This window comes from Diplotaxodon limnothrissa, linkage group LG22 (genome assembly GCF_057381915.1).
Source record: "Diplotaxodon limnothrissa isolate DT_005_m linkage group LG22, D_limnothrissa_male_GT1.1, whole genome shotgun sequence".
NCBI lineage: Eukaryota > Metazoa > Chordata > Actinopteri > Cichliformes > Cichlidae > Diplotaxodon > Diplotaxodon limnothrissa.
Window position 1 is genome coordinate 17,710,659 of NC_140616.1, and position 26,384 is coordinate 17,737,042.

At 38.7% G+C, this 26,384-nt stretch overlaps 1 protein-coding gene across 2 annotated transcripts in view; it reads left to right on the plus strand.

The window, feature by feature from the left end:
• The first annotated feature begins 714 nt into the window (after window positions 1–714).
• necab1 (N-terminal EF-hand calcium binding protein 1) overlaps window positions 715–26,384 on the plus strand; it is a 44,406-nt gene continuing 18,736 nt past the window's right edge. For both annotated transcript variants that reach the window (XM_085346598.1, XM_085346597.1), the window contains exons 1-6: window positions 715–804; window positions 3,836–3,860; window positions 7,100–7,208; window positions 11,880–11,905; window positions 12,108–12,205; window positions 21,250–21,386. In XM_085346598.1, coding sequence (XP_085202724.1) covers window positions 715–804; window positions 3,836–3,860; window positions 7,100–7,208; window positions 11,880–11,905; window positions 12,108–12,205; window positions 21,250–21,386 — 485 coding nt within the window. The remainder of the gene's footprint in view (window positions 805–3,835; window positions 3,861–7,099; window positions 7,209–11,879; window positions 11,906–12,107; window positions 12,206–21,249; window positions 21,387–26,384) is intronic.

The following is a 26,384-nucleotide window of genomic DNA, read 5'->3' on the forward strand; positions in this document are numbered from 1 at the left end:
TTGTTTTTTAGTTGTATACATTTTCATTATGGTCAGATTAAAAGAGAGCATATACTGCAGCGAAAACACAGAAATGTCAGTCCTTGAGAGACTGGCCATTTTTGTGTGTTGAAGTGAGACCACCGTTTTCAAGCATTCAACTACCTGGGGGGAGGGGGATCTGTCTAGAGAGGACATCATAAGCCGACCTTTTATGTGGCCTTTGTAGCTTTTACAAAAAGTTCACATTTATGTAACAGCCCCTCTGTTGGAGTAAGCTATTAGTGCTGCTCATTTGGCTGAATGCAGCGATGTTGTCAGAGTGTCTCAGGTGAAGTTTCTATGTATTTAATTATATATTTTAAAGCCTGTGCATCACAGTGTGAAAAACACGAACACTTCGCATCAACTGAGGCGGGATCAACACAGACAGTCAGTATATGGCAGGCTGTTGATTTAGCTGTCAAAATAAAAGCATATAGCTGCACATCGCTGCCTAACGGGGAGGAAAAAGCAGTCTCAAAGCTGACTGCAGGGCAGTTATATTTGGGCTTCGTTACGTGCACTGTAAGGATCGCATTAACTCTTATTTTCGGCTTTTAAAAGTAAACGTTTAATTGTGGCACTCCAGCCCGGAACTTGTGCGTTACTTCGCGTGTCTTGTCGGAGTCAGAGAATAAGAGGTTCAAGCGGACACACATTCCTCTGCAGATCACAAGTGAAGCTACACTGTGGATGATGGATTGTTCAGAAGAGGTTCAGCCGGTGTCCGAGGAGCCCAGCGCTCAAATAGAGCTCAAAAAGGGAATGTCCATTTTCATTGATGTAAGTATCATGTGTTTTTTATCCTTATTAAGACCAAAATTACACTTAAAAATCAACACTGTTAAAACATAACTGTAGAAAAATATATATACCAGGATTACCGGTATGTGATCCTTACAAAATGCATTACAGTTTACAGATTTCAATTTATTAGAAATAAAGAAGACCTATTAGTGTTGATTGTGGCTCACTTGATTTAATATGGATTCCTCTAATGTATGACGTGTACAGAGGGCTTTCTTTCTAGTAATTATTTCATACAACTCACATGTACTTTATCTATTTGGTAGAAGGATTTCAAAGCTTACTCCTTTCGCTTCTCCTCAGCCTTAAAATCAAACACAGTAAAATAATTAATTAGTAGAAATCTGCCCCGTTTTGTTGATATGTTTGTTCACAAATCCAGCTTAAATATGAAAAATCTAATTAACATTAACATATTTCTAATTTGAAAAGAGAAACCTGTATTTTTTTGTGGGGGAAATGATCATGCAAACATGGATGTAGGTTTTGTTTGAGTATTGTGCAGGGGGTGGGGGTACATATTCAATTAAATTATGAACATCATTCACTTAATTTCCTAATTTTCACTGCAAATCTGTGCAAAGAAAAACAAACAAACCAAGCCATAGGTGGTAGTTGTAGACATGCTGGTGATTTTTCCTTAAGCGGGTCTTCTGTTTGGGTCCTGTTTTTGTTAGGGATGGAGGCAAGTGCAGAGGGTGTAAGTGTGGACAATAAAATAAGCCTAGGATTGATTCCTCACACATCTTAAACTCTCATCCTGATCTAATGACCCTTCTCCAAGTGTTTGTGTCTTAGCAGCTTTACCCCTGCTCTTAATCAGACTGCCTTCTGCCTCTTATCCACCTACTGATTCAATTTCCCTCCATGCTTTCATTCATTTGTGATATCTTAATCATAAACCTGTTGGCTGCCATCAGTATTTTCGGGAAGGCATAGAAGGAAAGCAAATGAACCAAGAGAAGTGTTTTGAGTGCTCGGTAAGAGGAGAAAAGTGCTTTGTAATACATTTAGCATTTAACCAGAGTTATTAAAGGCAGAGACCTCTATCTATCCAGCCAATGGCAAACTCATTATCTGTCTTCTCCAACTGGATTACAGGGAATCAAACCATTTCTTGTTTTTAGGGGAGAGCTGGTCACAAATTGTTGCTTCTTGGGTATATTTTGTTTCTTCTGAGCTTCAACCTCAGTGTGCTTCATTAATACACATATCTTCAACCCAATCACTGACATTATCTCAGATGTTTGCATTTTTATTCTGCTGCCGTTGTTGCGGTGTGAGATTTATTTTATTAATAGCATATGAAAGATTCATTTGGGTGAGCTGAGGTATGAAATGAGATGAGACCCGGACTTGAGTTTAATTACAGGGGTAAAAGCAGAAACGGCAGGAGTAGTCATCAAGATTACTCTAAATATTATTTAAGCCTGTACTATTAAGATTGTGACAATGCGTTCACGGGGTGATAAAGAACAGACACAACAGCTTTAGAGAGCAGACACAATTACATCAGGAGCAGGTGCTTATTTTGAGCATTTATTAATATCTATATTATTTTTATACTTAATTGATAAAAACTTAATTATATGTAATTAAAATACCATGACTTAAAAATATCCTATTCTAGTTTCATATAATACAAAGTGATGTCTTTTTTGGTAGTCTTTTCTAATTTATGTACACTCACCAGACACTTTATTTAGGTACACCATGAAGCTTAGTACTAGTTTGAGTACAGGGAGCTCATCGTTATGCTCAAGAAAGCATTTTGAGATGATTTTAAACTTAGTGAGATGATATGTGATCCTGCTGGAAGCAGCTGTGAGAACATGAGGACACTGTGGTTATAAAGATGAGCAACTCAGGTAAGCTGTGGCCTTAGAATGATGCTCAGTCAGTACTAATGGATCCAAACTGTGCCAAGAATATATTTTCCAACGCATTACATCACCAGCAGCCTGAATCACTGATACAAGGATGGATCCATGCTTCCATGTTGTTTATGACAAATTCTGAGTGTAGCAGCAGAAATTGAAACTAATTAGACCAGATAATGTTTTGTTTTTTTCTAGTCTTCTGTTGTCCAGTTTTGGTGAGTCAGTGTGACATGTAGCCTCAGTTTCCTGTTCTTAGCTGACAAAAGTAGCAGCTAGTGTGGTCTTCTGCTCCTGTAGCACATCTACTTCAGAATTCAACATGTAGGGCATTTAGAGATGCTCTTATGGATATCTTTGTTCCAACGAGTGGTTACTCTTGTTACTCTTGCCTTCCTATCAGCTCAAAGCAGTCTGTTCATTCTGGAATTTTCATCCAGAGAACAGCCACTCACTGGATATTTTCTTTCTCTTTTTTGGACCACTTTCTAACATGGTTGTGATGGTTCCTGCCAAGTGAATGGTTGATTACATATTTGAAATAATAATGAAACAAAACAATTTTTTCTGCTTTGTCGCTTTGTAGAGGAACTGAATTTAACTAAGAGATGAAGACAGAGAAGCAGTATTTGTACAGCAGATTAAAAAAAAAACTGGAAAAAAAAAGTAAATCAGAGCACAGAATCGACTGCCAGGAGCTTGAAGATGGTGGGTGGATATTTTATAGTAGTTTTCTTTTTCTTTCTTTTTTTAACCTGTGTGCAGCTTTGGGCTAGAATCCTCTTAGTCTGGAAATCCCACAAATAAATGAATGAATTTAAAACAGACATCATTTAGATATAGATTTATCCTCCAAAGCCGCCTGTGCAGAGTCTTCTTCATGGTAAGTAAAAGTAGGATGTGCTATTTTGAGGATGGTGGCTCAAGCCTTTTACAGCTGATGTGGTCATTGCCACTCCGCCTTTCATCTCCTTTGGACTCTGGGACAGCACTATCAATAATTTAATGACGCACTGCTTTCGGCAGAGTGATCGATGATCCTCGCACTCACACACTTGCTTACTTTAACTCTGGTGGTGTGGAACCTGCTTTAATATCCTGTTGTTTTTTTCTTCATTTCCTAATTACAGATCTTACGGAGGGCCGATAAAAACGGTGAGTATTTCACCATCTGGCTCATTTCAGATTCGCACACCAACACCACTCTCTTCTGTGTTGAGCGTCACTTCAACCTTTCTTTCACAGATTACTTTCTCAATGAAATTCCGATCATGACTCTCTGCTGATACTCTGTCAGTTTCCATGGAAACAGGAAACTGACCATGCCCACTGAGGTTCAGTTTCAGAGCATTTACAAAGAAAAACACTGACATTTGTGAACACTTTTATGATAGTGGTCCACACAAAATGACTCAGAGGTGCCCTATCAGGTGGCAAATTATGTTGTTGTTTCACCTCCACTCTCTAATGCAGGATAAACATACAAAAATACATCTTTTATGTTCTTATTGATCAGAGAAGTGCAGACAACAAAGGGAATCCAAAAAGCACTAAAATAATAAATAAATCTCTTTCTGTTACACATGCAAGTGTAATATAGGATGTACATAAATCCTCCATCTTAGCTTCTTTAAGCTGCTTCACTGTTTACTTTTCATTTAAAAACTGTTTTGACCCCACACAATTCAAGCAAGTCTTTGTTTGCTGAGATAATAAATATGCTTTGAAATAAATAAAACAAGATCTAAATTTCTTTCATTTAATTCTGGAAAGAATTAAATTTTTTTAATTTAAATAATGTTTTTGTAAGAAATGACTTTGATGTTCTGACTTTTACTGAAGTGTATTATAAACATAGATTGTATATAAAAGATGGAAGTAGCCTCTGGGTCTGAACAATGAGGACAAATGTCAAAGTGCCTCAAATCTGCATTTACTCTAATGACCTGCAGGGGGCGGCTTTATTTTTTAGCTCACTTTTCTGATTGCTTTTTAAACACATTTGCTAGTTTAGAGTCTATTCACCGCCTCATTACATTACATCTTCTGTGGTTTTGTGCTGTTCATTAGAGTATAATGCTAAATCACAGTTTACCATTTCAATTTAACATTTAGCCAGGGGAGTAGGAAAATTAGCAATTTGGTTAGATGATGCTTTAAGTTGTGGTTATCTTGTGACTGACAAGCGCCAACCTTAGACCTCAGTCACTCATGGAAGATCCTGACTTGTCTGAAAACACTTGCAAACTATTTGTTGTGAAAATACTGTGAAAAGTGTGACCAAACCATTCATTAATTTCCACAAAACAATAAATATAAGAAAAAAATAGATCAGTTTATAAGGAAATTCTTACCAGATGTTGGTAACAACCCATCCAATCCATGCATGCAAAGAAATCACACCATAAATGTCCATGAATTAAGTTATGGGTAAATAGAAGAAATGATAGAGAGAAAATGTGTTGATCATACGAAGAAAGGAAGGTGCAAAAAAGCACAAAAAGTCATGACCCCTGCTGAAATCTGTCAGGAGTTAGAAAGCAGTCGTGATACTTTGTGCAAATTATTACGTTTGCTTTTCAAATTAAAAGCTGCTCTTAATTGATGCAACCAACACGTTTCAAAAGGTGCAGCTTTTATGTTGAAGGCGAGTAGTCTCTGTTTCTGGTTTGGGTCACTCTTTTTCAAGTTTCACGACTGCTCGGCGAGTTGCATTGCAGACTGCACATAACCATGACAACCTGCAAGCGCCCAAACAAATCCCACTGTTTTTGATACAATACTGTATACCTCTTTGTAACCACTTTCACCCAGTGACTACCTGCAGCCAATTGCCAGTTGGTCGGGCAATACACATTTTTTCTAGCAACTGATGTTTCCCAGGGATTTCCCGACTGGTCTGTGTGACTGTGGACTCATGCGTGCAGTAGCCACGATGTCTGAGATTCACCCTGTTTGACAGTTTCATAGAAACAAGCTGGAAATGACCAAAATGTTCATGTCGAGGGTTCAGAAGGGGACGTTACGAAAAACTGCCGCTATGTCCATCCTATAACGTCCATCAGCGATAACCTGGCGGGTGTACTTTGCTGTAAACAAGTAAACATCAGCACCCATTTCTGGAAACAGCTGTTTGTTTTAAAATGTTAAAAAGGAAAATAGTAGAATCAATTTTCCTATAAGTCATATAACATACCGACAAATTAACAGACCTCTATATTTAGTTGTCTTTCTTTGACCTGCATATATTTTTAATTTGGGGCATCAGTTTGTAGCAGGAGGTTGAGGGTTTGATCCCCAACTCGTCCAGGCAGCATGTAGAAGTGTTCTTGGACAAGTTGCTGACCCATTTGCCCCTCATGTCATTAGTATATTTGTTATATCTACCCATTAAAAGTCTGCATGAATGTGTGACTGTGGCTTGTTGTGTAAACAACATAAATGCAGTCCAGTTGAATTTAGCAGAAATGACCAAAAATAGCAAATCAGTATTTTTCACATGGCATGACATGCTCCATCATCTACTAAATATCCATCCCACGCCGTGTATGATTTGAAGCCTTGTCATGCAGCAATAGAAGTCATCCCACATGTTTGTTTTTATTGTTGCACAAGGAGCAGCACATGCCGAACCTGCTCCGAGCGTATTTCTGAATGCACTGACAGTGACTCACTGTAGGCTCTATTTTTGGGCATGTGATTGTGTTCCCTTACAGCAGCTATAGAAACATGCTACACATTTCCTCCAGATCAGGTCAGCAGTGACAATTTGAAGATCGGCCACACTGTGTCACAAAAACAGGAAGACACCACTGGAGCCAGAGCTGCGTGAAAAACGAGATGTCGTTGGTCTTTGTTTTCGCTGGAGGGCGTTCAGTTTGGAGCGCTCTGTTTTGAAATTCTGTTTATTTTCAGCTCATGAATATTTCATACTACTTTTATTCTGTTCATAATTGCAGCGCCTCAAATCATAAAAAATGACTGACTGTTTGATATAATGTTAGTCTAGTGGAACAAATGGTGATGACCTGCTTTATATATGGAGAGAGGGATAATAAAAACAAGATCAATGTACCTTTGCTGGTTTATTTTGTTATGTTATATTACTCCTCGTTTGATGTGAAATAGAATCTGATGTTTAAACTTGATGCCATATTTTACTGATATAATTTTTAACATCTAAAGACACCTCAGGTCAAACCAGCTCAAGACAAATATTCTTTATCAATGTCATCTTATCAGTTTTATAACAAAATGATCCGCCAGTTTCACTTTTACATTTGTTTGGACACATTTTCTTATAGTCTGATGTCTTGCAAACACAAACCAAATCCACGATGTTTTAAAGTGTTGAGAAAGAAGCCATCCTGAGAAGATTTGTTCTTTACCCCCAGATGATGGAAAGCTGTCCTTTGATGAATTCAAATCCTACTTCTCTGACGGAGTCCTGACAGCTGAGGAACTGAAGGAGCTCTTTCACACGATCGATACCCATAACACAGAGTAAGACTCGCTTTACCTTCTTACCAGTTTATTCCATTCAGATGAGGAGAGGTAAGGGGCGAGAGTAATCGGTTTCAAAATTCTGAACGATATCGTTGTGTTTTCCCTTTTAATAACATTCATCTTTTTAAAAGTAAGAAGAGATTTACTTGCTCAAATTATTTTGTGAAGTAACTAAAATAATACAACAATATAAATGAAATGGCTGGTAAAATTTGTTTGGAGCTTTCCCACTGAGGCTTTGAGAGGTCATTTTGAATTTAGTTACTGCTTTCAAAAAGAGTTTTGTTTTTTTTTATTGTAATACCTGTACAGATTTTTGTTTCACCCTGAGAGACTGCCACAAGTAGAGAAATAAAGTGAGCTTCTGCATGCTTTTCTTGTACACCATGTCAGTGTGTACCAGTGTGTGAATGTGAGAGTGAATGAATAGTGGAATTGTAAAGTGCTTTGAGGGTCTCGAAAAGTGCTTTATAAATGCAATCCATTATTATTATTATTATTATTATTATTATTATTATTATTATTATTACTCTCAAATATCAGGCTTGTCTAACGTGGTTTCCAAATTCTTGTGTATTATAAGTCACCTTTCAATCAGGGAAACCGTCAACGCATCACAATGAGGCCTAAATCATCGTTAATGATGATCCCAAAGTCCTCCCTCACTACACCTGTGAACTTTCTCTGTGGTCTTCCTCTTTTCCTCCTGACCTGCAGCTTTGTTCTGCAAGACTCAGCTGGAGGTGGAAGCACAGTAAATACAGATCATCTACTTTTAAAAATCAGGCACTGATGTGCAATGTTCCCTTTATATTCACAATGTCCCAAACACCTAACGGTGAGAGGAAGCCAAAGACACACTGACACTTCACTGTCGACCGATTTGCACTGATTTTTCTGCTTTTTAGTTCACACCAATTCTTTTAAATCACACACATGAGAAACCACATTACTTATGCTCCCTGCAGACATTATAATGTGAACCAGCTCCTGCATCAATCAGGATACAGATAATACTTATACAGTCACTCCTCTGTGATTACACTGAAGGCATTTGTGAGCAAATGACCCGCTGAGCCACAAGATATTTAGAAATAGCTGCTAGTTTCAGTTATATAATAGCAGTGCAGCACTGAAGCACTGTTTCTGTCTGAGAGGCATTTAGCAGGTGAATAAACCTTTTAGTGCCATTTTGACAAAGCTTAGATTAGTATGTAAGTATTTCTAATCTCTGTCTTCCAGCTATATAACACTGGCATCCTTAACCCTAAAGTCCCCGATCAAAGTTTTATATAAAGGAAACAAGTAGAACTAAATATATGTGTGTTATTGTAGAGTGATGTAGAACATGGTTAGGTTAGTAAAAGCATCTGTTATTGATCTAATGTTTAGATAGTCATAACAGAAGAGAAATAAAAGTGTAAAGCCATGCTAGCTTCTGTGCCACGCTTCAATTAGCATGTGCACAAACAAGCTAACAAGTGCTGTCATAAATATACAAAGTATAATATAGAGTAACTGTATCATCTATCACCGTGTACAACCAGTATGTAATCACACATTATTATTTGGTTTACCCTTCATTACCTGCCAAAGAAATGGAGAATTTATGGTTAGTGTTAGCGGTTTCACACAGAGCGCCACTTTTAGCACTTTAGCCACTGACTCTGTTGTGCATTGAATCAACACTGCTGGACATTTGGTTTTATGAAACTAAACTAAAGCTATTCACAACAGAAGAAGTGATGATAGTGATTTATTTCAATAGAAATACATTTTCTAATAGAGATGTCAAAGACTCGAGAGCACTCAGTATTTTTTATGATGAATTACCACTTTGAATAAACCACCTCACCTGGCCCTCAGTTTGACGTTAGACATTGAAAAATAATGATGATTATGTGTACTAATAAAGATCTGCAGTCTGAATCAGGTTGAAAATAGTTCTTCAAAAAGTGCTTGGAGAAACTTCATTCTGTGTAAGCTATTAGTTTTCTTTGGTGTGCCTCACATTAATCAGATGCAGGTTCTGCATCAGTGGTCTAAAAACACTAGAAAGAGACTTTTGTAAGCTTTAAAGCAAGCAGCTGTTGAGCATTCAGCCAGCTGTTATAAACAAAGAGCTGGCTTAAAACTACACAAGGATGTAAAGGAACTTGTGTGTGTATGTTGTTGGGCTTGTAGTTTACACACTGGGCCCTAGTGTCTGTTGATAGAGTAATAGTCACAGGATGGTTGTTGTTGTCTATATCACCCGAAGCAAACAGTGCTAATTCTATTAACACTGCTTAATGAGTACACTTATCAGGAAGCTTATTAAAATATCTCTGTTCACTCCACACAGTGGTGTGTCAATCATGTTACGTACTTCATTGGTGTAATTAAACAACCAGAAAATTAAACACTCTGACTCAAGTGGTTTGATACAGGTTGATTCTCTCTCTAAATAAATAGCTGCTGCAGCTCATCACATCATCACAACAATTATAAGAATGCAGGATTTGCACTCGGCATTACATCACACAACGATCACCTTGGAAAATTTATATTTAAATCAATATGTTAAACAGTTTCAATGTTTTGGTGTCCAAACTCACATAAACTGCAAGTGGACAAAAGAAAAAACAAGCTCTGGGGAGGCCACAGCGATCAGTAAGTCTGGCCTCCTCACCTAACCAGTTATAGAGCCTTTTGAAGGGTTGTGCATCCACTCACAGAGCTAAAGTTAAACTTACTAACAACTGAATTTCAGTTTTTTCAGAAATGTTTTTTGCAGACTGAGCACAGAGGCATCAAAACTGAAGTTTAATTGATTTTTATAAACATTTTTAAAAGGACAACTTCAGAAACAAAACCAGATTTCTTAAAATCAGAATATAGTTACTAACTAAATTTATTATATACACACAACCAATCACATGACAGCAACTTTATAGGCATGTTGATAAAAAACATGAAAGCATATATCAGTCCTGCCTTGTATCAGCAGTTCAAGCAGAAGGTAGTGGTTTAATGTTGTTAGGGATATTTTCTTGGTACATTTCAGCCTCCTAAGCACCAGCTGAGCATCATTTAACCACCACAGCCTACCTGATTATTGTTGCTGACCATGTTCATCCCTTTATACCCAAAGTGTATGCATCTTCTGATCTGCAGCAACAGCAAGGTGTAATTAGTTAAGAGGTCATTAGTGCCTAAGTCCTCATCGTATACTTTTACATGGCCTCAACAAGATAAGCCAATGATAGGGGTGACTTAACAAAAAGAAAAGAAATTATTTGGCCATTTGAAAAGCAAGAAGAAATTATCTGGCTTTGTCACCACTTGCTCCTACAGTCATCACCATCTAAACGTCTGTCTACTTCCTTAATATTTTAAAGTGATAATAATTATTTCACAAACACATTTTTACACCAGATCTCTTCCTGACTCAGTATTAAAGATGATTTGTGGCTATAGCTGGAATTGAACCAACCAACAACCTTTCAGTGTGTATGTGTAGATTTGATGTGATATTTGTAATGAGAATAGAGACCTAAAATGTCCCTTTATTCCTAAGCAGAGCTCAGCAGAACTCAATTAATGATATTTAATTTTATTATATAGATTGTATCAGATATGTATTCAAGAAAATATCAACAACAAAAAAAGAAAAATGCATACTGTTGACATACAGTGGAGTCCAGTTTCCTATTATCTTTACCAGACTCCGTGTTAATGTGTGCCTCCACCTGTGAAATGAACACAGGAGGAGGCAGATGACAAAGTTGTAAGGAAGTCAATTGGAAGTCTCTGGTTGAATCCTATATTGATTAAAGAACGAGTAACCAGATTGTAAGGTCTCCCTGACAGGCTGTTAAACCTGCTCAGGTCCATGTCGAACACTGACATTATTCAATACAGCGGATTTAAACAGGCACACACAGCATGCTGCATGTATGGATGACAGATTATTGATATGGAATTAACTGTATTTACAGTATTTCAAGGCTGTTTTATTTATTTATAAAGGTAACAAATTTTCAGAGCAATGGTAATGTACCTTCAGTGTCAGAGCAACCAGGCTTCAAGCAAAACAGGAGAGAGGCTAATGGTGCGTTACTTAGTTGTCTGACTTCTGGCTCCTCTCTCCGTTTTCTCCTGTTTGGATCATTGATTGCAGCACTCTCCTCTTGCAAACAGCAGCCACGGCTTGCATGAAATGCGGTTTAAACGAATGAAATCCCCTGGTATCAATGACTAGAGCAAGAAATAAGATGTGTTTTTTGTGTCGTCTGAAGATAGTTGTAGTGCTGATACAGTGCCTAATATTCTCTTCACTTCGTCACCTCTCCTTTGTTCCACTTCTTTTCTCTTTTGGGCTCTCTCTTTCAGGAACAAAAATACTCAGACCACCCAGAAAAGCATCCATGCATGAACATTTATTAGAAACGGCCAACATTTCTGAAACTCCCCATTTGGCCAATTTGTCTCTCACTCATGCCTCTGGAGGCCAAAACACCAAAATTATTCTGTTACTCATCGCATATTTTACTCAGTTCTATCTGTCATCACATTGATTCATCAAAGCGAAGACTGTGTCAAAGAGATCTTTGCAGGAAAAATGTACCTCTGTCCCTGGAGACGTCTGTTTTTAATTTAAATACCTGTCATTTTCTTCTTTTACAGCAACTTGGACACGGATGAACTCTGTGGTAAGTTGAGTCTTTTAAATGCAGACAGAAAAGTAAAGATAGGAAAGTAAGATGTTAGACATGGTCACATGCTCCCAGACCAAACCCCTAAGGCAGTGCGAGTGAGGTGTCACACCAGTGCTTCTTCAACAAAACACCTACAGCCCTGTCCCAGTTGTCTGACTCACAAAATGTTTTTTGCTTTGGTTTTTCTGCTTCGAAGAGTACTTCTCCCAGCACCTCGGTGAATACGAGAACGTTCTTGCTGCCTTAGAAGACCTGAACATGTCCATCCTGAAGGCGATGGACAAAACAAAGAAGGTAAGATGCTATAAATGAATGTAATCAGGGGGAACATACACAGGAACACTAGATGTGAATAGTAATGATGTTTCCTGTGTGAATATTCACATATCTTTTGGGCATTGATGTTTTTGAAATTCTCTTGAAAGTGTGTTTTTCTTTTTCACAATGATTTCTGCATTTCAGATTTTATGCAAATTCCAGTTCTTATTAAAACAAAATAAGTTAAGGCATTAGACTGTTTTTTGGGTTCTTTCTATCAGGGAGGTCGTCTTGATGAAGCTACTGACATAACAGATATTTTAAATGCACCTTTATTATTATAAACGTAGCATAAAAAAGTAATATAATTTGTGTTTGTCAACTGTTTCTTTGGTGTAACAATCTTGCCAAATATGCATGTGTGTGTGTGTGTGTGTATCTGTATAGTCATCAGCAATTTTATTACACGTGTCCAACTCAATATCTAATCAGCCAATCACATGGGTGGCGTCACGGCTGACGAGGCAGGTCGTGTGGAGGTAAAGTGAGGACCCCAGTGCAGTCAGAGGTTGGTATGAGGAGTGAGTTTATTTAAATGGAGACGGTGAGGACAGGAACTAAGAAATAATTAAACAGGGAAAACCTAAACGCACGGCGCTGAATCTAAAACTCACAGGATAACATGCAGATGAACACAGGGAGACATCACAGACGAACCAGCAACCAGCAGGAGAAAACACAGGGCTTGTATATTCACAGGGACAATCAGGAAACAGGAGACAGGAGGGAAACACAGCTGGGAGAAATCAGAACCGACAAGACAAGGAAGCAACATGAGACACAGACCTTCAAAGTAAAACAGGAAGTATACAGAAATAGCCTGGAGGGAGAAAGAACATGGAGGAGCACATGACGGGTGAGGAAACACAGAACACAAGGAGTGGGAACAAAGCACAACACTCACATCACTATATCCACTTAGGCTACGTTCACACTGCAGGTCTTAATGCTCAATTCCATTTTTTGATCGATTTTTTAAAAAAAAATTTGTTTGCTTGTTCACACTACAAATAAAATGTGACCGCAAACATGCTCTAGTGTGAACCCTCAAAGCGGCCCGCATGCACAAAAGAAGACGTCACACACAACGCGCTCTGTTTAGACCCAGACCAAACAGTATTGTTTGACTGATGGCCGTTAATATGAAGACTTGTTTTGGACTTTACGTTTCCAAATTTTGCTTTAAGTTATGAAGTTATTTTGTTTTTTACATATGGCCTAATAATTATCCTTATTGCTGTTTTAGAGGAGCGGTGCTTCAAAGGATAGTTGCGGATTTCTGTCAGAATCTGCAGATTATACAGTACAAATAAAATGTTCATGTTCCTCCAACGTTGTCTTCCCAATAGTTTCACTGGATGGCCAGGAAGCGTTTGCGATGTCTTCTCCAGCGCTGATAATTGGCGTCTGTCTTGTGTCAGTGACGTAAAAGACGGATTTAATGCGACATGACCATTCAAACAGCAGTCGCTTTCTAAAACATCAGATATGTATCAGATTCAGTACCACATAAGAAAGTGACCCAGATCAGATTTGAAAATATCGGATTTGTGCCGTTCACACCGTCATACCATGATCGGATATGGGTCGCATAGGATCAAAAAAGTCGGATTGGATGCACCTGCAGTGTGAACGTAGCCTTAGACACACAGAGGGAGACGCATGGGTCCGCTACACAGAGGGAAAATTTCTAAATAAGGTATACAAGGAACATTACCCTATAGAATAACTAAAGACTGACACTGAGGACTTAATACATAATTCAAAATGACAAAAACACAGGAAACTCAAAACACTGGGTCGAAAAAACCAAGGACCCTGACAAGTGGCTGTAGCCCAGGAATTAGAGCAGGTGGTCTACTGATTGGCAGATTAGATTGGAGGGTTAGTGGTTCAATCACAGTCTGCATGCCAAGTATCCTTGAGCAAGATACTAACCCGATGCATCCATTAGAATATCAATGTGTGTGAACGTTAACTTGGAAACACTGAAAATCATAGAAGAAAGTGTGTGAATGGGTGAGTGTGGCACTGAGTGCTCTGGGAGAGGAGGAAAGCACTATATGAGAATCAGTCAGTCCAACTCTGTGCGCTTAGGCATGCAGACATGGTGGCAACAACAAAAATTAGATATAATAAACAGAGGTGGGACCAAGTCATTGTTTTGCAAGTCTCAAGTAAGTCTCAAGTCTTTATCCTCAAGTCTCAAGTCAAGTCTCAAGTAATGTCAGGCAAGTCAGAGTCGAGTCTCAAGTCACTGGTGTAAAAGTCCGAGTCAAGTCACAAGTCTGAAATTTTGAATTTCAAGTCCTTTCGAGTCTTTAAAAAAAAAAAAAAAAAAAAAAGTCTGACTCGAGTCCAAGTCATGTGACTCGAGTCCACACCTCTGATAATAAATTAGAACTATTTATACCTGCATGTTAAAATAGAGCTTTATCTTGGCAAATGGCTGTAAGCTGCATTCACAGTACTGGCAAAGGCTACTAATTTTTAATTTTATTTCACAATAAAATAAATGTATCTAATGATAATTTCCTTTATACATTTTTTTTTTTGCTAGATATCAGACATCACAATAATATGTGTGTGTCTGTGAAGGTTCTCAGTCATCCAGGTCATCGTAATAAAAGGATCCATATTCCTTTGACAATAATATGTGTGTGTTTTTTTTCACAGTGAGTGAGTTAAGACTCAGTGGATGTGACATTTGAGATAAGTTGTGTCAATTGGAGTAACACAGGAAACTTTTGATTAAATTTAGAAGATGTACAGACAATAGGAAGGCATGTTTGATTTTCCCAGAATGTGTCCAAAGCTACATGCTGAAAATAAGCATGCTCCTGGGAGGACGCCCAGCTGGCGTTCTCAGATCTCCCATTAGTCACATTTCCATTACAGAGCCAAAAAGGACAAGCCACGGCTCATGCATACTACTAATGAACCCCCCAGAACAAAACATGTTATAATTCTTTTTGGACTTGCAGCCAGCACAGATGACAAATTGAATGGATTGTGGCTGCGTTACCAAACAAATATGGCTTTTGATCTTTATGTATTACGTCCTCTTGATCTTACTGTCTGAAGCAGAATGCCCTTTGCATTATCAGAGACGAGAGGAAGGAAGATGAGAGTGGCATGAGACATAAAGTCAAAAAGACAGGAATGATCAGACACGAAGAAAAATGGCAGGGTGAAAGGAGAAATGACAAAGAGAAATGGGAAAAGGATGTGAGCAGAAGGAAGAGAGGTGGCTTATTAGATCTGGAGGGAGAGCTTCTATTTCTTTGTCGCACTCTCTCGTCTTCTTTGTAGTATCTCAGCTGGTGCACACAACACATGCTGTGAAGCTCAAATCGCCCCTCAGATCTTCAGTGAAGCAGACACATCTCATCGTGGCCATTGTGTGGGAGTCAAACCATTAATTTGTCAGTTGTATTTTTTTTTTTACTAGCACAGAACGAGGTAACAAATGATGACATCCAACTTATACATGTAAAAGTTGTAGTGTCAAAGATAAATGATGGCCAATCTCAGATAAGGCATTGGTTTATAGCGTGTGTTGGGGAAAAAACAGCAGTAAAGGTAGATTTTATAGAAAAAATTGGATCAAAACAGATTTATTAAGAAAATGTGAGGTGCAAAAAAGTAGTAGAAGCTCATAAGACAAAAAGGCGTTGTGGAAAAAAGGTTAGACATGAAGTAGCATAGCTGTGAAGTACACCTGCTTGAAATTTCACCATTTCTGCAGAGAAAAATACACATAGCTCTGCAACCCCTTTTGCAATCATTCAAGGGTCTCAACACGTTTAAGCTGAGGTGTGAAAATCAAATCGCACCTCAAATCATTTTTCTGTTCTCCAAGAGGATAACTGAGAGCCGGAAATGAGACATCGGCGGGGCGGTGGCGGAGGGGAGAACCAGGCAGTGTGTATGCTAAGGATTTATCATTTTCTACTGATGCTATTCACCTTGCAAATCTCTCAGAAAATCTCTAGTGCTCCCCCTAGAAAACACTCACACTGGATATTTGAGCCTAAATGAAGACAAATTATTCTGCACAAATTGGACAGAATGTGCAATAACTTCCAAATGAAATTCCAACACTGGACTGTGAAAGACACACAGGTTTTCACCACGATGAAGTCTTTCTGCTTGCGCTTTTTATAAGATTTCTTTGACCTTAGAAATGAGTCACAGAAAAAAAAAAATCCCCGTGTTTCTCTGATTGTCTCTGGGTATTGGCTGAGCAAGAAGGAGAACAGATGCTCCTTTAGTCACAGGAATAAAGCTCAATCGTCTCTGTTGGGCTGAGTATGTATTTCAGTGGGTAGTCTCTGGCTGGGGATGTACGTGAGGGGGCTGCAAGGTGTTTTTTTTTTTATATATATTTTAATTTTGCACTGGAATACAATAAGTGTGTGCACACAAGCGAATTTATTTGTGTCCATGCCTCATGTCTTTATGTACACGTGCGGGGGTGCTGGAAGAAGCATTGAAGCCAAATCTATGTGATCATAGTCAGTCCGTCTTTTATTTTATACAAATACTGATGCCAAACCTGTAATCTAAAGTTTTAATTAATAAAAAATAATATGCAGTGCTGCTGCCTGGTAAAATGTAGCCGCGTTGTTTGCTGTTTGGTAAGTTTAAAATTAGTGGAAATTTACACACTCCCCAGAAACAGATTAAAACATGCAAACTGAGTTTTACTTAGCATAGTTGTTGTGCTCAATCAGCTTGCTTTTGATGTTATTTAATTATAATTGTTAATCAGGATTTTTATAATTACCAAGGGTAAAACAACTGATGCTGAAGCTGAGGTATGATTGCAGGGCTGGGATTGCATTTATTCAGTGCGGACTTAAATGCTATGATTTTAGCAGCAGTTCTGGGTCAGAGAATGAGGTAGAAAATTATAGAAAACCACACGGTTTTGCCTTCAACAAAGCTCTCCTTTGACCTTTTGTACAACTGAAAATAAAAGATCAAAGAAGAGGCCAAAAAAAGAAACATGAAGCTGTTTAAAATGGTTCTTCATTGTTGAGATGGACACACACACGCTAACACACACTTGCACAAAGGTGGAGATCACAGGAGACTGACCTTTACCAGTTTTGTCGTGACTCACTCTGGCTGAGCGAGCGCGCAGGCATGTGTGCAGGTGTGTACATGTGTGCGTGTTTGCCAGGGGATCAAACAATATCTGTGCATGAGAGATAATGAGACTTTAAAAAAAAGTAATACTGCAAACACTGCAGAGATTTTGTGTTATCTGTACTCCTAATCTAGTCTGCTTACATATGGTTTTGTGTATGTATGTTGTTAAAAGGACTGATGGGGAAGAGTCTTAATGATCTGAATGCTAGAGGAGCTGCTAAGAGTTTATCTCTCTCCCAGTAGGCACCCACTCAACAAACTGTAATTAGTGAGTGTGTCTGCGCACACATGTACACAACATATAAACAAATCCAGCTTTTAAAATTCAGCCATTTTCCTCGTACTACTGAAAAACACAGCAGTTACCCAAATAAAGAAACACTATCTTTTGTTTTGCTTCGATGCATGCATTACGCACTCTCTAATCCAAGTTGCATTAGCGTTTGCCTTCAAATGCCTCATTGTAAGTGGAGTGTACGAATGCTCATGGTCCTCAGAACTGTAGGAGCAGGTCTGCCATGCAAACAGCAAACTGCTGTGCTGACCATCCCTCACTCTCCTTTGATTAGATTCAAAACAGCACTTAGCCCTGCTGTGCTGTTCCACACATAACAAATGACATCTCTCCAAAACCTCATTGAGTCTAATTTTCCAACCTGCCATGAAAAAATATCCAACTCTGACTCACAAAATGACAAGAAGCTGATTGTTGCCAACACAACAGAAATGTAAACATGTTATTTCTCATAAATAACTGCAGGCAAACACCTGTTACACCAATCCGAAGAAAGGATGCATCATTAAGAGGTGGTGATTGATGCTGTTTGTTTACAGCTATAAAGCCGCAAAAATAACACATTTAATTCTTTAAAGTCATACTTCTCAATACTGCATGTGTATGTTTATAGTATCACGACTATGCACATGGTATCACATGACTGAGAACACTGTTTTATCATCATTTAGACCCTTTCACTCTCTCTCTGATAAATAAATACCCTACGGAGCGAAGACTAATGAATGTGTTCAGGCTGTTAGCAGCCTGACATGTTTTGGGGGAGTCAGTAGAGATCAAAACAAACCAAAGGGGCAGCAAATAGTGACCATGTGGATAAATAGAGCTTCGGAATATGTAAATTGGAAAATGTTTGCTAACCTCTTACCCATAACACATTTAAAAGTAGAGTTCAAAGTATTTAAAGGTGTACTTACAGACTTCCAGCTTTAACTTACAGGGTTTCACATATATTTTGTTTTATATGTTTAAAAATTGCAGCCACTTTTATACACAGCCCCCATTTTCAGAGGCCAAAAAGGAAATGTACAGTTGGGAAACAGATCAGAGCTGAGTCCTTGGTGTTTTATTGCAAATAAGCAGAGAAAAGCTCTGGAGTTGGTTTGTCTTTGACAACTTTTCACTAGAGCTTTCACTATAAGATCAAAGACGTGTTGATTCAAGCAAGAGAGTTTATCAGATAGCAACAAGGAGAAGTAAAAATCAAAAGTCTGGTCCATTCTGATTATCAGCTCAGCAACACCAAAAGGCCTTAAAGAATCAGAGCCACTTCAACGGGACAAGACTCAGCTGTTCATCTGCATCGTAAAGACAATGGTCAATCATTTATGGACGCCAGTGTTCACAGTTTGGACAGAGAAGACAAGTGGTTTGAAAGAGGAGTGAAAGAAGCCATCTGTGTCCACTGTGAATGACCATCTTTGAACAGAGGGCTGGTTTACGACACCAACTGTCTGCCGTCTATAATCCAGTTTTGAGATCCCCTCCCAGACACCTTAACGCCCACTCACATCCTGCGCCATTTGACCTCAGTAAATCACATGACAGGTTAGGGTTTCACAATGGGTTTACCTGAAACCTTGGCTGATTGTGACCCACACCCTGATTGTGACTTTTGCATGTGTGATTAGACACTCCCATTGGGCTTAAAATCTGGGACTGTCCACCAATTGCTCTTAGAACTGAAGAAGCTTCTTGGATGAGAGGTGAAACATCTGCAAGAAATTTCCAGATGCATTTCTTTCCAAGCGCTCTAGGCTACGATGACCTGGATGACTGAGAACCTTCACAAACAGACAGAATCGTTGTGAAGAAAAACAACTGCACAACATCTAACCAAGTAAAAAACAATCTCAAAGAGGTAAATGTAACATTGTCAGGGTCAATCAACTGATACCTTCATAATAGAGGAAACTACAGCAGGTTAACAAAACGGTACAAACCGCTGTTTACACCAAAGAACAGCATGGCTAGATTAGACTTCACCTGAATAAAAGTGTCTTCACAGTTCTGTAAAAATTATTTGGACCAATTAAACCAAGATGAACTTGTACCAAAATAATGGGAAGAGAAATTATGCAGAAGGAGAGAAACGGCTTATGATATGAAGCATATCACATCATCTGTCAAACATGATGTCTGATCTACATGATATTATAGTATTTGGATGTATTGCTGCCAGTGGAACTGGGTCCCTGGTGTTCATTGATGATGTGACTGCTTGCAGAAGCACGATGAAGTGTACAGCGCTAATCTCTCTGCTCAGATTTAACCAAATATGGACAGTACACAGTCTGTGTAATATGTGATGACTGGATGAATAAATAAATATCAATCAAACATCAATAATGACCCAAAGTGTGGTGCAAAAGCAATCCAACAGTTTTTCAAGGGATATTCTTCAATGACCAAGATAGTCACCTGATATCAACCCAACAGAGAAGCTTTCAGTGACTGAAGACAAAACTGAAAGAGAGACCCACGCATCTAAACTAAAGGTGGCTGCATTAAAGGGCCAGCAGAGCAGCCATTGACTGCAAACAATTTTCATCCAAGGATTAAAATCTTTATATTTAGAACACAAATATATTAGTTTCTCCAGTTATTTTTGAACCTCTGAAAATGAAGTCCGGTTATAAAACTGGTAATTCTTTTTTGCAAAACCTCTTGAATTAAAGCGCACAATCAGAATGTCAGTGTACAGAGGCAAAACAACAACAAAAGAGTTTTTGTCCAACAAATGATGGATCTAACTGTATATCAGTGTTGACACACACATACCAGCAGTTCAGTTCCTATTAAATCACCTCCTGTCATTTTCTGTGCCGTCACCTCCTGTTTAGATTTTTGCTTCTTTGTGAACACGGATCCTGGATCCAAAGAGCCAAAAAAAGATTTATTCAAATAAAAATGACTGATCTCAGATAGAAGCAAATATATGAACTACCCACATTTGCAGCTTTCTCAACTGAGTCAAGTTGGGTTTATCTTACAGTATATCATCCACCTGCATTTACAGTTACCACATCAAAGCATTTGCCCATACCACAAGTATGTCAACAACATTAATAAAATATTAGCTGAAAGCTTTTGTTCATGGACATAATTCTCCATTTAAATCATGACATAAACAAAGAATGAGTTGTAACGTTGTTAAATGTTAAGTGGAAGAATTCACTTTTCACTTTGTAGAAACATTCTGTCGTTAAACTCGACTCGGGTTAAGCTCTCCATCCTACATTTAACTCGATGTCGACTGACACATTGCTGACATCAGTCTAGTGTGGTGGATCAAACACAGCTAACAGGGATTCTTTTATTAAATAAGTTAATAAGAAGACCAAAGGTTTGACATCTGCTTCTTTCTTCTCCTCTCTTTCCAGCAGCACTGTTGTGTAATCTTTTCTAAATGAATGATCTCGTGGGCATCTTTTAATTAGCAGAGGAGGTCTGGGCGTCGAGTGACTCCCGGCTGGCATGTGAAACGTGTCACAGCTCTCCTCGTTCGGCCCTCCTTCACCATGCCTCCTACTCTAACTTGTCCTCCTCTAATCGCCTTGATTGACAGGATTATCAGGAGTCCACCCACTTGGAGCAGTTTGTGACCCGCTTCTTGCTGAAGGAGACTACCAATCAGCTTCATTCACTTCAAAGCTCACTCGAGTGTGCCATGGAAACCACAGCTGAGCAGACTCGCCAGGAGAAGTAAGAACAAACCTCCCCTGGTCATTCACACACGCACACACACAATTAGTCTTTCAAACTTGGGCAGAATATATTGTACAATAGCACCAATAATTACAGCTCTCACTTTTTTTTAAACCACACACACCAGTTTGCCTCCCACATTTTAGACTTGATGCCAGCATAGGTTCTTCTTAAGTGTTTGTGAAACACACCTGCTTTCTGTTGCAATCCAGCAGTTATTTGTCCTAATTTATCTGATTAACTCGTTCTCCATGAAGGAATATCTGAGAGAACTGAAGCACAGTGCTGGTTTGAGCTAAAACATCTATTGTAGTTCTCTTTTGCATTTTAGAATCTTTCAGCTCTTTCTCTTTCTTTTTGCACAGACAAGGTGCCAAATGTTGCGTTAACAAATGGTGCCAGATCAGTCAGTGCAGTGTAAAATACAATACAATATATATAAAAATATTTATAAATATTTCAGTTCGGTTCAGTTCAATTCAATTCTATTTTATTTATATAGTGACAAATCACAACAACACCTCAAGGTGGTTAATATTTTAAGGTAAAGATCCTACAATAGTACAGAGAAACCCCAAAAATCAAACAAACCCCTTTGAGCGAGCACTTGGTAACAGTGGAAAAGAAAAACTCCCTCTTAACAGGAAGAAACCGCCAGCGGTAAGGGCAGGAATGCAGAACAAAAAGCAAGTTGTGAAATATAACCAGAGATTAATAATGACTAATGATTAAATGTAGAATGGCATAAAAAAAACACTGAGTGAAATCTAATTTGATATGATTTAATATACCGAACATATATCAAATGTTTAAGTTCAGATATTTTACTGATTCATGAAGAATATTTGCTCATTTTGAATTTCATGCTAACAACACATCTAAGAAAACTGAGACAAGAGCAACAAAAGGCTGGAAAAGTAAAGCCTTGCTCCCTGTGCACAGGGAACAAGGCCAGGGATGAATATTTGATGCCTGCGATCTTCAGGTCTTTGGGTAGTATTGTATTAACACTGCATGGGAACAGAATGATCCGTTTCTGAGGAAAAGTTAAAATTCTTCTTGAAAAATGTTGGACACTACATCCCTTGGACTAAAGTAGAGAGGCACTATCCAGCATCAACGCTCAGCTCAAAAGCCTGCATCTCTGATAGTCTCAAGGTACATTACAGTGCCTGTGAAATTGGAAGCTTACACATCTGGATTTGGCTTTAAAGCAACATATGCAGCATATAACATCCAGATGATCTTTCAGGGAGGGCCTTGCATATTTCAGCAGGAAGATTCTAAACTGCATACTGCATTTATTGCAATAGCATGGCTTTGAAGTACAAGAGTGATGAACTGGCCTGCCTGCAGTCCAGACCTCTCACCAACTGAAACATTTGGAACATCATAAAACAAAACATATGTTAAGCAGCTAGACTCTTCTATCAGGCAAGAATGGGACAACCTCTCCCAAATATCCAGCAGCTGCTCTCCTCAGTTCCCTGTTTACAGGCTGCTGAAGAAAGTAGGAGGGATGCTACATAGTGGTAAACATGGCCCTGAAAAAACATTTTTGAGACATATTCCTGCCTTTAATTTAAAAGTGAGCTAGTATTTTTCTTAAACTGGTAGACTTTCTGAGTTTAAACATTTGATATGTTTTCTGTTGTGAATGAAATATGGGTTTATGTGGTTTGGGAATCACTGCTTTTATTAACAGTCTATACAGCATTATTTTTCAGAATCAGGGTTGTTGGATTTCTGCTGCTGTGTTGTCACAACTGTTGTGCAATGTGCAAAAATGGCAGTTTGTTTTTACTACTGCAAGCCATGTTTATGAATACTAGAATGTTAAAAATATGACCTTAATGTGGTCATGATCTTATTATAATTTTTCTAAATGCACTGACTGCTAATGAATACTCGCCTCTGAGCGTGAAAAGTGAAGGAGTGATGATTCAACCCGAGGCTCATGTTCTTAGTGGACTCTGTTTCCCGCATGTGCTCAAAGTATTTGATCAGTCTGGATCTGCGTTCAGGAATCAGACATGCCTCATTAGTGAGGATGACTCACCAGCGTGCAACATATTATATATGGTGTGAGTGTGGATGTAGATGGGTGTCCCCTGCAGGTCATGTCTGTGTTCATTATAATCCTGGTGTGTTTAAAGCACAGGTAATGATGCACCTGTCACCGATCTCAGATCAACAATTGAGCAATAATTTGCTGCCATTTGCAACCAAACCTGCATTCAACAGATTCTGAAATTGAACTGTTACTAAATAATACATTTGTTTTGTTTTGTCTTTTTATTCCAGGCTGTCCTTGTTTTGTGTTTCTCTAATTGCTCTTCGGTCTCTGCGGAGGAAACATATTGCTGAAAACACTCCATTGCAAACTCTTGCTGTGTTTCTAATTAAGTGCTTATTGGATGCTGGATTTTGGTATTCCAAACACATTAATCGCAGTCCTTAAGTCCTTTTGGGTTTTTTTCTTGCCACCTTAATCTTTATGCAGCAAAGGTTGAAGCTCAGTGGAGACACTCCAGCACTGAGAGGCTTTTGGAGTGCAGTACAGGAACAATGTTAATTATTGTTATGCCTTCTGCTGGAAATCATACAGAATTTTCCTTGACATTTGTGATCAGATTCAGAAAGAATGACACAAGTGATTCCAAAATCAAAATTTTTATTTATGCTCATTTTTGACCCTCAGGGCAGAAAACATGGACACCCAGTACAGTAACTCAAAAGTGAGGCGAAGTAGGGTTTTAAAGTTCATACCATGGATGCAGCTACTAAGAATCTCTGATGCAAAAACCCCAACACAGGACCTGAGAAATGCATCTGTAGATCCATCCACTGTTCACTGAAGCCTCATCAGAAACGATCTCAGTGGAAGGGTGGCTGACTAGAATATGCTTAAGGAACAAAACAAGGAGAAAAGGCAGAGGTATGCCAAATTACACAGAAACTAAACAGAAAATCAGAAGCAACCAGTCTGATGGAGTGATGAATCTAAATTTGGAATTTTTCGTTCAAGTTCTCATCAGCTTGTACGGAGGAGGTCAGGCAAGAGGCACAGCAGTGCACGTCTACAGCCATCTGTAAAGCATGATGGAGGCTCTGTCATTGTTCAGGGTTGCATTTCAGCTGGTGGTGGTGGTGCACAGAAGTGCAACCAGATTTTAAACAAAAATCCTACAGCATCTGGAAAAGATCTGATTTGCAACAGGTTATTTTTCTGTATGGCAACGATCCCAAACAGACTACCAATGCAGCCAAAGGAAACCTTGATAGAAAAACAATGGAACTTTATCACTCATGGATTGTCCTCCACAGAGTCTGGAGCTCAACATTACTGAAGCAGTGTGGGATCATCTAAAGGCAGCAAGCATCCAAAGAAGAGCTTTGAATGTCCTTCAATAAGCCTGGATAACTATTCATAAGGACTACAAATTACCAGAAACCTCCCAAAGAGTTTATGCTGTGTTGGAAAATGAAGGTGGCCTAATACCCAATAGTGACTTTGAACTGATGAGAGGTTGAACATTTAAAAAAAAACAAAAAACTTCAAAGTCCAGTCACTTTTCTTTCCAAGCTCCAATTATTGACTTCCAAGCTCATTAGAACTGCACAGTCTCTGCTTTTGCCTTATATACTGCATTTCCACGTATGTTTGTACATGTTTCAAGAGCTCACTAAACCAGTTTTCTCATTTTTCATCTCAGAAATAAAAATAGGAAACAGTAGAGAAATGAGGGGTGGCTTCAGTCTACTACTTTAGCCACATTATGTCTCTTATGTTTTCCCACGTTACATCTGCAGCTATCGAAATCGCAACCAAAGATCCAAATCACCATCAAATCATTTTACTTCCAGTTATATTTTTGGGTTGATACAGTTTTGCTTTCCATAATATTTTGTTTCACACAATAATTATGTTGACATTTATTCTCATTGGCAGAAAATAATGCGCTGGGATAAACAACCTTTAAATTAAGGAGACCTTCACAGACTGTCTTCCCTCCAAATGCATCGTTCTTTCACTCTCACGTCATTTCAAAGTGTGACTGTCGCTCGCTCCCCAAGCAGCTTCTCCTCTTCCTGCAGCCGTCTCACTGGAGAAATTGCCTTGTGCGTTTGAATTGCTCCGTCCTTCCAAACATTCGGAGATGTGGTTCTCTCTGGTGGTTTAAAATAGGTTTTTGTATTCAGTTGTAGGTATATGTGAATAGGCTATGATGGTATTACTCAGAACTGAGCTTGGGCCATAACAATGGCTCAAGAGCTTTATGTTTCCTATTGGGTTAGCATTATCTTTTTCATCATTCTCTCTGGAAAAAGATGAGCATTGAGATCGCACTTTGCTCTCCAGCTTCGAAACCTCTTTTCCTTCCTCCTCACTTGGCATAAAAACTGTAGGAGGAACATGTGGATGGGGAAGCTGTTGTGCTTTGATCTGTTAGATATCTCTGAAAGTTTTAGCAATTAAAGCAGCGATGTAGGTGAGATTGTGACTCACTGGCAGATCAAAAGGGATCTGCCCCTCCCAGTTTGTCCTCATCAAGTCTCAGTGGTATAGATGTATTAGACAACAGCTTGTGAATTAAAAACTGTGCTATGTCCCACCACTCTCTTCCCAACAAGAGCAGATCAAGCTGAAGAAAACCTGGTTGTTTCAAAAGTCATTACATTAAGACTGAAATGAGTGCACTCCTGAATACTGCACAGTTACAGTTGAAAAACAAAGTTTCGATCACACAGTCTTGAAAAACAAGTGTATCCCATGTAAAATGTTTTCTGTGTGAATCAAAGTAAACGTTTAAACATGTTTGAAAGAACAGATTCAGTCTTCTTTTGAATTAAAGAAGAATAAGGAAGAAAATAGCTTAATAGACTGGTGAAGAGGGCCAGATGTGTCCAGGCCAGCCCCGTAGACTCTATAAAGGAGGTAGGTGAGAGGAGGATGTTAGCCAAGCTCATACCCATTATAGGTAACACCTCTCA